The sequence below is a fragment of the Brassica napus genome, chromosome A6 (genome assembly GCF_020379485.1).
Source record: "Brassica napus cultivar Da-Ae chromosome A6, Da-Ae, whole genome shotgun sequence".
In the NCBI taxonomy this organism is placed as follows: Eukaryota; Viridiplantae; Streptophyta; class Magnoliopsida; order Brassicales; family Brassicaceae; genus Brassica; species Brassica napus.
This window is the reverse complement of record NC_063439.1, coordinates 19,556,843-19,572,505: the sequence shown is the minus strand read 5'-3', so window position 1 is coordinate 19,572,505 and position 15,663 is coordinate 19,556,843. Positions and strand designations below refer to the sequence as shown.

General features: G+C 32.4%; 2 protein-coding genes across 2 annotated transcripts; one reads left to right on the top strand and one right to left on the bottom strand.

Moving 5' to 3' along the window:
- The first annotated feature begins 5,141 nt into the window (after nt 1-5,141).
- LOC111197801 (probable trehalose-phosphate phosphatase J) lies at nt 5,142-7,751 on the top strand. Its single transcript, XM_022687570.2, has 11 exons — nt 5,142-5,526; nt 5,640-5,780; nt 5,871-5,942; nt 6,029-6,124; nt 6,224-6,280; nt 6,379-6,480; nt 6,581-6,658; nt 6,779-6,848; nt 6,981-7,051; nt 7,144-7,236; nt 7,368-7,751. The coding sequence occupies exons 1-11, from the start codon at nt 5,248-5,250 to the stop codon at nt 7,410-7,412; spliced, it is 1,104 nt and encodes a 367-aa protein (XP_022543291.1). The 5' UTR covers nt 5,142-5,247; the 3' UTR covers nt 7,413-7,751.
- A 1,876-nt stretch (nt 7,752-9,627) lies between these two features.
- On the bottom strand, nt 9,628-12,932 carry LOC106351896 (ethylene-responsive transcription factor ERF057-like). Its single transcript, XM_048734898.1, has one exon. It carries the CDS (start codon nt 10,615-10,617, stop codon nt 9,769-9,771), a length of 849 nt encoding a protein of 282 aa, XP_048590855.1. The 5' UTR covers nt 10,618-12,932; the 3' UTR covers nt 9,628-9,768.
- Nucleotides 12,933-15,663: the final 2,731 nt, after the last annotated feature.

The window sequence follows — 15,663 nt, the reverse complement described above, 5'->3', positions numbered from 1 at the left end:
TCTTTATTTGCATACGTTAAATTTTAAAATTTTCATTAGTTATACTCTATATTCAACATTGTATACACATATATATATATATATATATATATTTGCATTATAATTTTTCTTTGATCAGCATTTGCATTATAATTATTTTACATATTTTTGTGCCTTTCATAAATTTAAACTAATATTAAGTATAACTTTGTTATTATTTAATGGTTTGCATATATATATGGTACCAGAAACTAACTTTAAACAAAAATAGTTGTATATGATATATTACCGGAGGTTTCTTGGTATAGACTGATACATCTACATATTTCCTTATTTTTGGATGTCAGTTTGGATTACTAAAGCCAAATTTTCTACATCTCATCTTGGTTACAAAGATGAGGCGTAAAAGTCAAAACGAAACCTTGTATCATTAGATTTTTAGTTCACTTCTCTTTGAGAATGTAAAAGCTCAATAAAGGCTTATGTCATATTAATAAAAAAAGGATCAGTGATAATAAAAAGGAATCAACTAATAAGTCTTATGTTTTAGTTCCTAAGAAAGATTAAGAAGAAAAAAGAAATAATAAGAAGAAAAGGAAGCAATAACATTTGTATAAAACTACATAATTTGGTTTCTGTCCAAAATTAAGTTCAGAAAAAATCTAGATCTTCCAAGCTCCAGCTAGCTCATAACCAAAAATCTGACTTCTAAATTTTATTTTCTAGTATAACATTAAAAATGCATGAATAGAAAACCTTGGGTTAAGAAACTATACCTTTAGTAAAATCCAGTTAACACATCTTTCCATGATCCACAACCAAAAACAAATGTAGTCTTTGGTCTTTTGGTGGGATGCAAAATTGTGGTATACATTAACTACATTTGAGCGGACCTGGGAATAAAAAGTGGTGTGGTGGACATGAACACATACCAATCTTTATATGACTGAGGATGGAACAAACTAATTGTGATAGGTGATGACTATAGGAAGAGTTGACAGAATCACATGTATAAAACTATTTAACATTTTAACATTTAAGAGGCGATATTTTTTTGGAGAATCATTAGATATCCTCTATTTTCCATTAACTACCAATTTAAGCTGATAGAATTTTTTTTTTTTTTTTTTTTTGACAGCAAAAAGATTACAGACTCATATAGACCCTGTAAACCAAAGTGGTAACTCTGAATCCATGTGTACGACGAAAGACGGTTGTTGCCGAGCACTACGTGCCAAACTATCCGCCCTTGTATTCTCCATCCTAGGTACATGAACAATATCTGAGTTGACGAAACTTCTTCTCAACAGCTTAATATCTTCCAGGTAGCTTTCAAATGCTGGCCATTCTTCTGGTTCCGAAACCATCTTCACCAATTGAGAACAATTCGTTGCAAACGTAACCTGAAACTGTCTTAAGTTTCTCATGCATTCCATTGCCCAAATTAATGCCTCCATCTCCGAATGAAGCGGTGAAAGACAAGCCCTTACATTCCTTGCTCCTAGTAAACCATCAAACCCTGATAATGTACTGAGCCAACCTTGTCCTGAAAATAGGTCGTTATCTTTCCAAAAACCATATGTGAAACACCATCTTCCAGTGGTTCCTACGTTAGGCCTAACTTGTACTTCTTGTGCACACCTGTTGTTACTAACCTGTGCCTCAGCCCAAAGTGTTGATTCTACTTCTGCTAATCGAAGTGTTTCCATGGGATCAATATCAAGATTACTAAATACTTTATTGTTTCGACCCTTCCAAATGTACCATAGTATCCATGCAAACTGATGATCCTCCATCTTTGGATTAACTCTCCAAAATAGATAGTCCATATTAGCAAAAAGAGAGCCAATAGGAAAAATATTCGGATTTGATGGAATTTTAGATAGTGCCCAGACTTGACGAGCTGGGGGACATTCAAAAAACACATGGTTTATTGATTCTTCAGGATCACCACACCGTGCACAGCACGTATCTCCTTGTATTCCTCTTGCCCTTAGATTTTTCGTTACCGCCATACACCCTGATATCAACTGCCATAAAAAATGCTTTAATTTTGGAGGACACCTCACTTTCCAGCAGAAAGCTTTAAGTATATCAACGTTGGGTCCATAAAATTCTGGTGGCTTTTCCTTATCAGGATAAATCCTTTCCACGTGGTACCCTGATTGTAATGTATATTTCCCATTCTTGGTGAAATGCCATCCATTCCTATCTTCCATCCGATTTCTACACAATGGTATACTTTCGATTATTTTTGCATCGTGTGGATCCACCAAATCCCTAATTGCCTGTAAATTCCATGTGCGGGATTCCGAATTAATGAGAGAATCCACTGTGAGCTTCGGGTAACTATTATGAAGGTTTTTGTTAGCTGGTCTCGGGCGAGTGGATTGGAGCCATGGATCATTCCATACTGAAATAGATGATCCTGTTCCCACCCTTTTAATTAGTCCTTTACAAACCAAAGATCTAGCAGAAGTAATACTCCTCCAGCCATATGACGGGGAATATGAACGAATCGGATCCAGAGGTGAAGCATTCCTGTAATACCGTCCTTTAAAAACTCGAGAAAAAAGAGAATTTGGCTTCTCGAGCAAGCTGATAGAAATTAAGCTTAACAAATTGTGCATCAAAATTATTCATTCTCTGGATATATAGTTGAGAGCTATATCAGCTAGGGTTTGAATTCCTTTCTCTACCTCCCAAAAACACTATGAAAAAGTTTTTTAGGATCTCACCAGTATTTATTGAATTTGCTTTCCCTTTACAGCTTAATCGTGATACCTAAATCTTCCACAAAATCTGGTAAGTTCGAATATATTAAATTAGGTAATAAATAATCCCCTATATATTAATCATGGAGCATTACAACATGTTTTTGTAGTCACGTGTCATCATCAGAATGATTCTTAGAATTGTTAGAAAAATAAGTTTGTCCATATAAACATATACTATGTTTTTTATTAAACTAACTATCAAATTAATTAGTAGTATATAAAAGAATATTTTTTTCCTTAAATAAAAGCTATGGAATTACCTAATATGTTTAACATATATATGAAAATTAATGATTATGAATAATACATATTTGATAATAATTTTTCTAACCTCTCTCTTTTTTGTTTAATTGTATACTATTAAAAAAAATTAAACAATCACATTAAGCATATAATAAAAAAAATAGATATTTCCTTATATGTTATATTTTGAAGTTTTAAAAACAACTATAAATTACAAAAAAATGGTAAAAGTCTCACATTAATTTTTTTTGTGATCAATGGTTTAACCTTTTTTTGTTCAAACAAGATACAAATGAACATATATCGTAGGGGTGGGCGTTCGGGTTCATATCGGGTATTTCAGTATAAAGGTATAGAACCCGTTCAGATATTTCTACACTTCGAGTCGGGTTCCTGTATTTTATGTTCGGGTTCGAATATTTTGGGTCGTGTTTAGATATTTAAATTTTGAAGAAAACATAAATAAATTATTCATTGTTTAAGTTTTTGTATTTAAAATATATTTTAACTTAACTGGTTTTCTAATTTTTAAAAGATTAAACTATTAATAGGTTTGGAGATAAAACCTTAAAAATAGAAAGAGACTAATTTAGTTGTTGTTTTGAAATTTTAGATGCAATTTTTGTTAATGCAAGAAACACGAGCTTGATATGTATTTTAAATGAGTAACAAATGATTTTGTTCATAATTATATCTATATTATCTAATTTTGAGCAATAATCATCATTAATATAAATATTTTAAATAAAATAAAAAAAGTAAACTAGAAATATTGGGTTAAGTATACTTAAGTTTGGTTATCTTCGGATATCCATTCGGGTTCAGATATTACCCGTTCAGATTGAAATATTATCCGAAATGGTGAAATAAGTAATTTGTTTTGTTGTTCTAGAATTAGATGATTTTTAGACCGAGCTGGTGAATAACTAGATAGACATTTATATTTCGAGTGTGCACTTATATTCTATAATAACTTGATATATTAGATTTGAACACTATTATGTTAATATAGTTTGGCGGTGATTTTTTTACAAAATTTTGATTCTTAGATATGTATCTAGAGTGAAACTAATTTATAGAGATGTCTATTTTTTTTTAAATTGACACTTACGTAATTCACCGAATTCATAGAAGAAGTTAAAAAAGAAACTTAACTCATATCAATGAAACAAAGACAATAACGAAAACATAATTTTATAGAGCTAGAAAATAAAATCACTTATGGAGAGTCAATAGTAAATATATCAAGAGCATAAAACTTAATTTCCTTTCGTCATTACACAATCGATGTTGTCTATTTGATTTTGGTGATTTGTGTCAGCCGCAAAACTTAATTTCTTTTTGTGTATATGAAGTCTTATAAATAATTAAACGATGATATATTTAACAGACCAACATTTGTATTCGTCATTTTATAATCGATAAAGATTGTAGTGTTGCAAAATGTAAAAACCATTTAATAAACAAACACTATTATAAAAATTCACACCGTGTATATGTGCGAGTTATCATCTAGTGTATATATATAATTTAATTTGTTAGGTAACTAATTAAATGGTCCAACTATGACTTTTCAATAGTAGATAAAAAATAGATTAGATAAAATAGTCAGTAAAAATTCTGATAAATATGGTCATGATAATAAATTTTTTTACTGGATGTTTAATAGATCGTGGAAGCTGCTGACCTCCCCCTTTTTTAGTTATTACAGTTCTGAATTCTCATTAATCAGTGAACTATTCAACTATATCATAGTCACTACTATATTATATGCATCATATAAGTTTCCCTATCACAACTGAATTTCCCAAACGAAACAAAAATGTCGATGTCTATGAAGAAACGGACATTAATTAGTTTGTGAGAAATGTAACTCGATTACATAAATTATCATATGATTCGGCAACGTTAGGTTAATAGAAAACATATATACGAAGTTATACTGCATCTGAGACACGTGGCATTATTGTGGGGCCAATTCAGACAAAGAGAAGAGTCACCACCACCTCATTCAGCTGGGCCGGCTTGTAGGTCCCACCTCATAATCTCGGTCCCATTGCTCCCACTTGTAACGAGACTCTCTCTCCTCTTCTCTCTCTCACTAAGTCTTGTGCATCTATATAAGCCACCTCTTGGTCACCGCATTTCTCCCACACTATCTCTCGTCTCTTTGAACACTGCAAAACAACCAAATCACTTATTCGAATAATTCTCGTTCCTTCTCCTCTGTTTTATATTTTCTTATAAAATGGTGAGCCAAAACGTCGTCGTACCAGACGCCACGACGGGAATCATAACGGTCTCCACCGTCTCTAACTCCTCCGTATTTACTCCTTCCGCTCAAAAACCACCGACTGCTCCTGGTCACATCTCAATTTCCAAGAAGAAACTACTCAAAAGCCTCGAGATCAATGGCGACCAAAGTCAGAGACTCAACTCTTGGGTTGACTCCATGAGAGCTTCTTCTCCTACTCATCTCAAATCACTCCCTTCCACTTCCTCAGAAGAAGAGCTCAATTCTTGGATGGTAAGCTCCATGAACAATCACACGCTTTTTTCAGACAAACTCTGTTTTCTATTTCTTGTTTTCCTTAGATGATGCTAAAGTTTTATTGCTTTCTTGTGTTTAATCTCTACCAGAAACGACATCCATCGGCACTTGACATGTTTGAACGGATCATTGAAGCTTCAAGAGGAAAAGAAATCGTTATGTTTCTTGATTATGACGGTACTCTTTCTCCTATCGTCGCTGATCCAGACAGAGCTTTCATATCCAGCAAGGTTCTTATAATTAATCCAGTTAAATTCTCCATATTTTCCAAGCTTATTATTTCTTCCATTATTAAATATTCTATTCTGTATGTTTCACAGATGAGAAGAACTGTGAAAAAGCTGGCAAAGTGTTTTCCAACTTCTATAGTTACTGGTAGATGCATAGACAAGGTACATTTTTATAAAATTAAAAAAAGTATTATTCATTTATTACTGAACAAATTTAAGTTTAACTTCTAAATGAAATACTTTTGCAGGTTTATAGCTTTGTGAAGCTAGCAGAACTGTATTATGCTGGAAGCCATGGAATGGATATTAAAGGGCCAACAAAAGGTTTCTCTAGATACAATAAGGTTACAATCCTATTTAAGATTATATATTAAGCTTAAATAATTATAGAATTATAATCCAAAATTTATTTAGTTGTAAACAAGTTTTACTTTTTTTTTTAGGATAAACCATCTGTTCTTTATCAACCAGCCGGAGATTTTCTTCCCATGATTGATGAGGTAAAATACAATTTTGTTTCATTCTTTTTTTTTTTGGTTTATTCTCTATTTGTAAAATATGTATGTGACTGAGTAGTAAATTTAAAATAAATTTGTAGGCTTTTAAACAATTAGTGGAGAAAACCAAATCAACACCTGGAGCCAAAGTGGAGAACAACAAGTTCTGCCTTTCTGTGCACTTCCGCTGTGTCGACGAGAAGGTAAAAAAAAAATTAGTACAAACGTTTCAGATATGTGTTAAATTTTTAAAAGCTAATTACTCATGTACTTAATACCAATTTTCTTTGAAAAAATATTCAGAAATGGAGCGAACTGGCTTTAAAAGTTCGGTCGGTGGTAAAGAACTATCCGACACTGAAACTGTCCCAAGGTCGGAAGGTACGAAGTGGCATGTTCTTTTTTTGAACATAGAGTGGCATGTTCTTATTGGTGAATTTAAGTAAGTTAGATTTTTTGCATTAAAAACAATCTAACTTATTTATTTTGGACTTTAATCAGGTTTTTGAAATCCGACCTATGATTAAATGGGACAAAGGCAAGGCCCTTGAGTTTTTGTTAGAGTCACTTGGTGAGATATTTTTCCATGTCTTGTATTTTTATTTTGCAAAAATCTTTTTTTCATCAACCATAATATGGCTCTTAAGTGGTTTTACCAGAATTAAAATAAACAATTCTAAATTTTATACTCTGGCTGTTGAAGGATTTGATAACTCTAGCGATGTATTTCCTATTTACATTGGTGATGATCGAACCGATGAAGATGCTTTCAAGGTAGACAAATTCAATTTACGTGAGATGTATACAATTAGTTTCAAAATTCTAATTGTGTTTGTTTCCGTTTTAATTTGTGTCTTCTAAATTAGCTGCTTCAAGAGAGAGGACAAGGCTTAGGTCTTCTTGTCACCAAGTTTCCCAAAGACACCAATGCTTCGTATTCTTTGCAAGACCCACTTGAGGCAAGTACATATACAAATATACGAACATGTTAAAAGTATACATTCATCTATTTTTGCGTATGTATGTATACCCCGTATATTAATACCTATGGTTACTCAAATATAATGATATACTTCTGCTAAATATTCAGGTGATGGATTTCTTGCGACGGTTGGTGGAGTGGAAACAAATTTAGCAATGAACATGCATGAAGGGACCAATGGAGTTTTTAGTATAAATAACCATTGCCCATAAATGCATATATATATATATATATATATATATATATGTTATATATATGTATATACTTATAGATGATATGTATATCTCTATCCTAGAACGGAACATTGTACAAGATATATAAAGGCAAATTTCATAATGTGCCTATATATATATATAGGTTGATCTTGTTCACCATGATCTTGCTTGAAAGGCATTTTTTACCTTTTACATATTGTATGGGAAGAGGTATACCATATGTTAAATTCTAAAGAATATTGTATCGTTTTGTGATGTAATCATATTTTCTCTCCTATATGGCTATTTCGTCGAGAAATCTTGCAAAATGTAATTTTTCTCCTGGAAAAGCTCTTGTAAAATGCATCATAGTTTCTTTGCAAATGTTTGGAGTCAATTTTAAAATCCTGCATTTAAATACCGAACAATACATTTACTAAACCGGTATAAAAATTCAAAGATAACGTTTATTGGTGAAATCCTAAAGTAGCACTCTTTTTCTCTTATAAAATTTGTTTAGATTACAAAGGCGAAGTTTCGCTTCACAAAACTTATAGATATTAATATTGTTGCTTTTATATTTTTAACTCTTTAGTTACAAAAAAACATTTAGTAAACAATTCGATCAATAAAAAGGAGTAAACTAAAAAAGAAGTTAATGCGAGATTACTAGGATGTAGATTGTCGACTAGTGAGAATTAGACACACATCCATGGTAGGTCCGTTACTTTCTCCACGCCAAGAGAACATACAGAGTACTTGGTGCTGATAATGACTGAGAAATGACAAATTCTTCAACTTCCAAGTCTTCTTTTCTGTTGCGAATGAAAGTACATTTTAACCACAAAAAGTTAAAAGGTGCAATAGTTTCTCCGTTTTGTTTACTTGCACCGCATGAAAAACAATACATACGTTAAGTAAGGTACGTGTTCCTCTTGATGTCCATATCATTTGCTTCTCAGGCTCTCAACATGCGCATATGTATGTGTAACTGCATGTAATAAAGAGCTCGAGTAGATTCTTTACACGTGTCTACACTGCAAATGTCGGCGGTCTGCTCTTCGAGATCTTTGATCTGTCCAACCTCAAGCATTAATGTTCATATTAAACTTTGAAAAAGGAACATGAACAAAGACCATATGTATATGATTTGAATGTGCACATGGGGATGCATGTGAAGAAGAATGCCGTGACAATGGGAAGCCATATTCAATTTACATGTGTCACTGTTTTGTTCGTCTCTCAGATTCACAATTATCAAGGAATAACTAACTGATTCAATATGTTTTACTGGGCGAAAGATTCCCTTGTAAACCGAGAACTATACATATAATTGTTATACTTATTTCTTTGTGATTTTAACCATGATTGTTATCGTGAGTGCTTTAAACAGCAAAACTACTCGCAACTACATACTATGGTTGAAAATAAAAAACAAGGAACAATCAGGTTTAACAAAACATAAAACAGAAACAAACCCAAGCAAATAATTATGAAATTGGGTAAATGTTTTTATTATTATGACGTGCATGATAAAACAAATGTCTGAAGTAGTGGACTCATTTCGGAGTTCAAAGATATTGGGCATTTCCAAAAAAACTCGGTCCATTAAAAATCTGACCATACATTAAAAATCTGAACATAGTGGGCTTCACTGGTCCTCTGCATGAAGAAGTTCCATTACAAAGCTCTGAAAATATAATGGGAAATTGCCACAAATACCACATTCATAGTACCACTTTTCATGTTTACACTAACCACTTTTACATTCCCTTTTAATGAAGGGTAAAATACAATTATACCCTTAGGGTTAACTAATCTAGACTTAGGGTTTAGAGTTGAAGGGTGGGGTAGGGTTTTGGAATGTGAAATTTATGATTCTAATAAATATATAAATACTTAAAAAATATATAAAAAATAGTTTCAAACATAATTTTCGTTTTTCAAAAAGAAATTTGAAAAAAAAATAAAAAAAATTCGAAAAAATTCAAAAAATTTTTTTTATAAAAAAGTTCGAATTTGAAAAAGTATAATTCGAAAACATAAAAAAATATTTTTTTTTTTTTTTTATTTTTTTATTTTTTTATTTTTTTTTTATTTTTTTATTATTTTTTATTTTTTTATTTAAATAATAATTTATTATATATATAAATAAGAAGGGCATAAGAGTCTTTTGCCACTTAATGAAGAAGGTATTTTTGAAAATGTCTCATTAGTGGTGGTAAAAATGAAAAGTGGTACCATGAAAGTGGTAAACATGTAATTTCCCCAAATATAATCTACTAAGAATTTATAAACGAATGAATCATGAAAGATTAAATAGATCCAGAGAGTTTTTCTATAGCGTCCCAATCAATCTCAAAAGAAGGACACTTCTGCAAACCCATGCAAAAGCTCTCATCTTCCTTCACACATTCGCTTGAGAAATCAAACAACGTTAAATCCGACTCTGGAGAAGAACCCGACCTGTATCCGAAGTTATCCGGAACTTCACGTTCTTGCTCCAGTTCATGACCCATATAGTGAAAACCAAAGAACCCTTCCTCTGTTTTCGCCGGTTTCTTGAGCTTAGACGGGGGAAGCTCTGAGCTATTGCAGATGGCTTCAATCTTAGCGTTGACAGAAGGAGACAAGGTCTGATTATATTCTCCAAGAAAAGCAATGTTGGGGAAGTTGAGACGAGCGTTTTCTCCTCTAATCTTATGAGCAGCTTGGTCATAAGCTAATGCAGCTTCTTCCGCGGTTTCGAACGTACCAAGCCATAACCTGGTTCGGTTTTTAGGCAACCGGATCTCAGCAACCCATTTTCCCCAATGCCGTTGTCTAATGCCTCGGTATAGTTTAGCCGGTTTAGTTACGTTGGTTTTCTTCATTAGGGTTGGTTTAGCGTTCAGAACATTGAGGTCGTGGCCACTGCAGCCACGACGAGCTTGGTTTTGTCTGAGTTGTAACTCTGTTTGAATTTGGAGGATTTGAGTGGGAGTGAGCTGGTTTAGCCCAATTGGACCGGTTTGATTACATACCGGTAATGTTTGGTTATCATGAGTAATTGGTATTGCTTTTGATGAAGATGGAGAAGAAGGAGATGAAGTTACCTTCATGAACGGTTCAAGAGCTTTCATGAACTCTTCTACGTAGTCATTCCTGTTCAAAGCTATTTCCATTTGTAGTTTGTGCAAAAGAAATTAATTAATTTGGAGAAATAAAAATGAGCTTCTAGAGAGAAAAAAGAAGAAGCCCAATTGATAAAAGAAATTGCCTAAAAAACAAAAAAACACGCACATGAATGCTAAACAGGAAAGAAGATTGTTTGTGTATTCCAGATTTGAAATATTCTTGTGTGTTGATAGTTTCCATATCCTTTGGCTTATATATGTGTTCGTTTCGCCCATGGGGGTTTTATGTGGTGAAGTCAATGTAAATACTAAACACTATTTTAATATGTATTTACAACAAAATGCATATATCTAATCTTAAGAGAATAAAGCGCATCAAAGTAAAATATTATCAAATAAACGCGTTGTGTCGTTGACAATTGTTATGGCGACTCAAAATCCTTTTATGTTTATTGGTGTTTAAAGTCAATTATCCTTTCTATATTGAAAAACAAAAACAAAAGAGAGTCAATTAACCCAATACAATTTTATGGAAGCTTAATATCTGTTAATTTTCTTGCCTATTACATCAAATGAAACAAAGTATCAAAAATCTTAACCCCAATATGCGAGTATACTGTTACTATAAGATTCTTATGTATATATTTTGGCAATGATTGTAATTAACATTTTGGAGATTATATTTTGAATGTCCCAATTTGTTTTTGGCTTTTAATCTGGAAAATGTGTAAAACAATAGTCGAACCTGTCAGCTTTAACTGCGAAAACAACGGGTCCACATAGACGTGTGCACACGTTGTATCCTACGCAAGCCTGCTTCAAGCTTCAGTCTCATTTTAGCAGAACTTCTTTAGCTCGCCTTCTTGGTCTTTAATGTCATTTGGAAACCGACAAAGATTATTTTTTAGCTTGGAAATTAAACATATTTTATTAAAGATATAAAATTCGATTTTTGATTACAAGATAACATAGTTATAAAAAGAAATGAGGCTCGATTAACAAAAGAAACGAGGCTCAATGTCAAACCATAATGAATAAAAATGGTCAATATCATTGTCTATAATATAACTTTAGATAGTATATTGGATTCTTCATCAGCCTTTGTTTACTTCAGGAAAAGCGTGGAACTTTAGGTTGCTTCTTGTGAATCTTCTCCACTTTTTTCACGCAGTTTTGAAGATATTTATACTGACCATCAAATTGTTTTAGTAGCTGTATATAGCAACCACCACCATAAAGTGAAAAGTTACTATCATTTCTCACGCAAATTTGTTTACGAACAATCATTTAGATATAGGAATGCACAACTCGACTAACCATTTCGACTAAGCAAACAACGATTACAAATGAACATAAATTTATATAAGTGAATGGTCTATATATCAATGTCGATGTTGTATCATCACTTAGGTTTAACAAAGACGCATATCTGAGTTATACGCGAAATTTGTATAAATCATGAAACTAAAAAGAACTCGAGATGAAACCGCTAATTCGTTGACTATAGGCCATCCTTTTTCAAAATAAACAAATAATAACAGTTGAATTTAGCATGTCAATATTGTTAATTAATGAATTCATTGCTAAACTAATAGGCCATGATTAGGTAGGTAATCAATATTTTTAATCATGATTCAATGGCCCTCTATAGATTACCAGTACCAGTGGACTCGCACCGATTGCTGCTACCTTTTATCTTACTTAAATTCCAACATTAGTTAAAGGACACTTTGAATCACCTAATTATTATCGTTTTTCAAGGGACATTTCAAGTAGCAAAAGGATGAGAACAAAGAGACATTTCCTTTTCTCATGGATTATTGCAGCTCTGTCACTTGTTAGTTTTAATTTTGCTTCTCCAATAAATTTGTCTGTTCTAACCATATTGGTCTCTGTTACTTAGGGGTGTCAATTTGGATTGGTCCGGTCCGCAGGGCCGGCCCTGGGAAATGCGTAGTGAAACATTTGCAACAGGCCTCCAAATTTTTTTAAAAAATTACATACGAATAAGTCTCCGAAAAAAAATTTAGGCCTCCAAATTTGTAAAAAATTTTTTTTACATAAATACAGCCACAAGCCTCCAAAATCTCAGGGCCGGCCTTGCCGGTCCGGCCCAAACCCACTAAGTCCGTAAATATTTGAGCCCGGTCTAGAAATATTTTGGGCCTAGGTTTCAAAGCTCGGTTGGGTCTTTATAGGGCTATAGGGTTTTTCGGGTTTTTTTGGGTTTTTCGAAAAATAATTTATCATTTTCACTTCCATCATTTTAATATATGTGAATTTTCATTCAAAACAATTTCATTTTTTTTTGTTTTAAAATATAAAATGAGTTTAAACTTTTCTCTTGTCAAATATTTTTTACTTTTTTTATATGCTTTAAAAACATATTATAAACAAGCCAAATTTAATAAAATGTAAATAATAAAATATATATTAAACTAAATATATAAGAGAACAAAATTAACATAGTCAAACGTTTCAATACTTCGTATTTTGAAATTTAAAAAAAAAACATGTTATACATAAAAGAAAAAGGTACATTTGCAAAATTTAAAATGTGACATTTGTGATGATCAAATAATAAAATACATAACTTTTATATTTTCTTTATTAGAGTTTGGATAAAAATATTAAATAATATGTCAATATTATTAATGGTTTTGATTGCAAGAACGATAATATTTAAAATACAATATAAAATTTCACGTTTTCGGGCCGGCTTTAGCTCAAACGGATTGATGCCCAAAATACCCAAAGCCCAAATGGACTTAGTCCGAAAGACCCAATTTTATATGTGCTTATAAAACTAAGCCCAATTCCAAAAAAAAAATTAGGCTGGACGGGTTCGGACTGCGGGCTTCAGTCCTAATTGACATGTCTGTCTACTGTTACTTCACAAACCAAGTTAGCAACGAAAATGAGAAAATGTTACTGTTATAAATTCCATGATAAAAGCAAATGTTCATAAGTGGGCTCGTCTCAGATTAAAGATAATGAGCCGCTTCAATAAATATGTCCCATAAAAGAAATATAATGTAGGTTTCACTAGTCCTCTGCATGAATTTTGAAATATTAAATAGTTCCACAACGTTTATCTATAGCGTCCCAATCAATCTCAAAAAGAAGGATACTTTTGGTCTTTTGCAAACCCCATAAGTTCTCATCTTCCTCTTTTAATGGGTTCATGTTGTTCTAGAATAGAGACATGATAGAGAACTTCTGAGCTTGTTAAAACTCCATCAAGCTTCTAAGGATTGGTGGACATGATTTTGTTACCTTAAATTTTCAAAAAAATCCCTCCCTGAAGTTGTAGACCCTACTTCCATCAACATATCTCACAAGAGAGTCATTTTTTTTATCTTTCCAATTCCATATACGTATCTGCAAAACAGCTCCAGAATCCAATTTTCTTAAGATTTTTCAAAACGCATGTGGTGGTTCTTTGACCAGTAAGAGAACGATATTCTCGACCCAGATTACTCTATTCTTGCCAATCTTCACCAGTCCGTATTTTGGTATAATAGAAGAAATATGATCTTCACTTATGTGCGGGTCTTACACCGGCTAAGAATGCCCTCTCGACGGAAGAGCATGCCGCCACGATGGAAAGTACGTAGGCAGGAAATTAGCGAGAGATTGTAGAAGCAAGTCGATGCATAAATAATCAGAGATTTACTGCTCGGTCATCAGAATTCCCACCACGAGGGAAAACAGAGACAACATTGGTCTTTGAATCGTACAAAATCAAATCTTTCTCAGGTTTCTTGCAATTGTTGGGGAGATGTTGAGAAGATGCGTATTGAAAAAGAGCGATGTATTGGAAAGTGCATGTACTTTTGCAAAAGAGGTTGAGGCGAGTGCAGCTCGTCTATTGGAAATTTCATATCGAGTCTCGATGAAAGCATCACTCACACTTTGTTTCTTGCTTCGACTTGCTCTGTTTTCTTGATACAGAAAGTAGAAACGAAAAACGACTCTTTTTCAAAAATCAGAGAAGATGAGTTGTCATGGTAAATATAAAATAACGTCCCGATAAGTTTATATAAGTTAATGTTATACAGAACCATCCTCGGTTATACCGGAACTATGTCGTTACCACAAATCATGACGGAAGAACCGATACATTTGAACAATATTGTGAAATGATGAGCGACACTCTCAACCCATATGACTCTATAGAGCAGTCTCACTATCACTCCCTTGCTTCAAACATATCATCTCTCAATATACGTAAACATGAGATTTGATTTTAGTTTTGAAGGCAATATTTATAGATTTGGCAAGAAATTGTTGTTTTTTGGTTTTGACAATATTATTTTTAAAGTTTTGCCAATTTTTTTTAATTTTTTTTTTTGATTATGCAGTTTTAGCTACAATATCTATTTTGAGATTTTGACGAAAAACATGTGGTTGTGTTTTCTAGCAAAATATCATGGTTCTCGCCGAAAAATACGTTTACGAGATTTTGAATACAATGAAGTTTTTGTGTTTATAGTGGAAAATGCTAGATTACGGTTCTAGAAAAAATTGGCATTAAGGTTTTGATAGACAATGTGATTTTTGCAGTTTTAGCTAACAAATGTGCTTTTGTGGATACTATAATCTGCAAATTTGTGGTTCATACAAAAAAAATGTGAATGCACAGTTTTTGAATAAGTATGCAATTTTGCAGTTTTACTTTCTTTTTTTTTGAGCAACTTGCAGTTTTACTTAAAATGTGATTTAGTAGTGTTGGTGAAAATGTGTCTTCACATTTTTTCTCCAAATAGTTCTTTTTGTTCACGTCTCAAAATTTCTAGTTTGCAATTTTTGCGGGATATATGATTGTATGGATTTGAGGACATATGTCTGGAAACAAGATCAAGCTGGTAAGGATTTAAGTTTTAACAGTTTTGATATTAAAATATAATTTTCCGATTAGAAAAATTATTTTGAAGCTTTTAAAAATGAATCATAAAAAAAGTTACACAACTAGTCGCTATGTAACTTTTATTTGGATTCTTATTACTGAAAATAGAAGGAAAACTGGATAAACTATCACTTTTTCAAAAAAAAAATGTTAAGGTTTGGAAACTATTGTTTACCGAAAAAGAA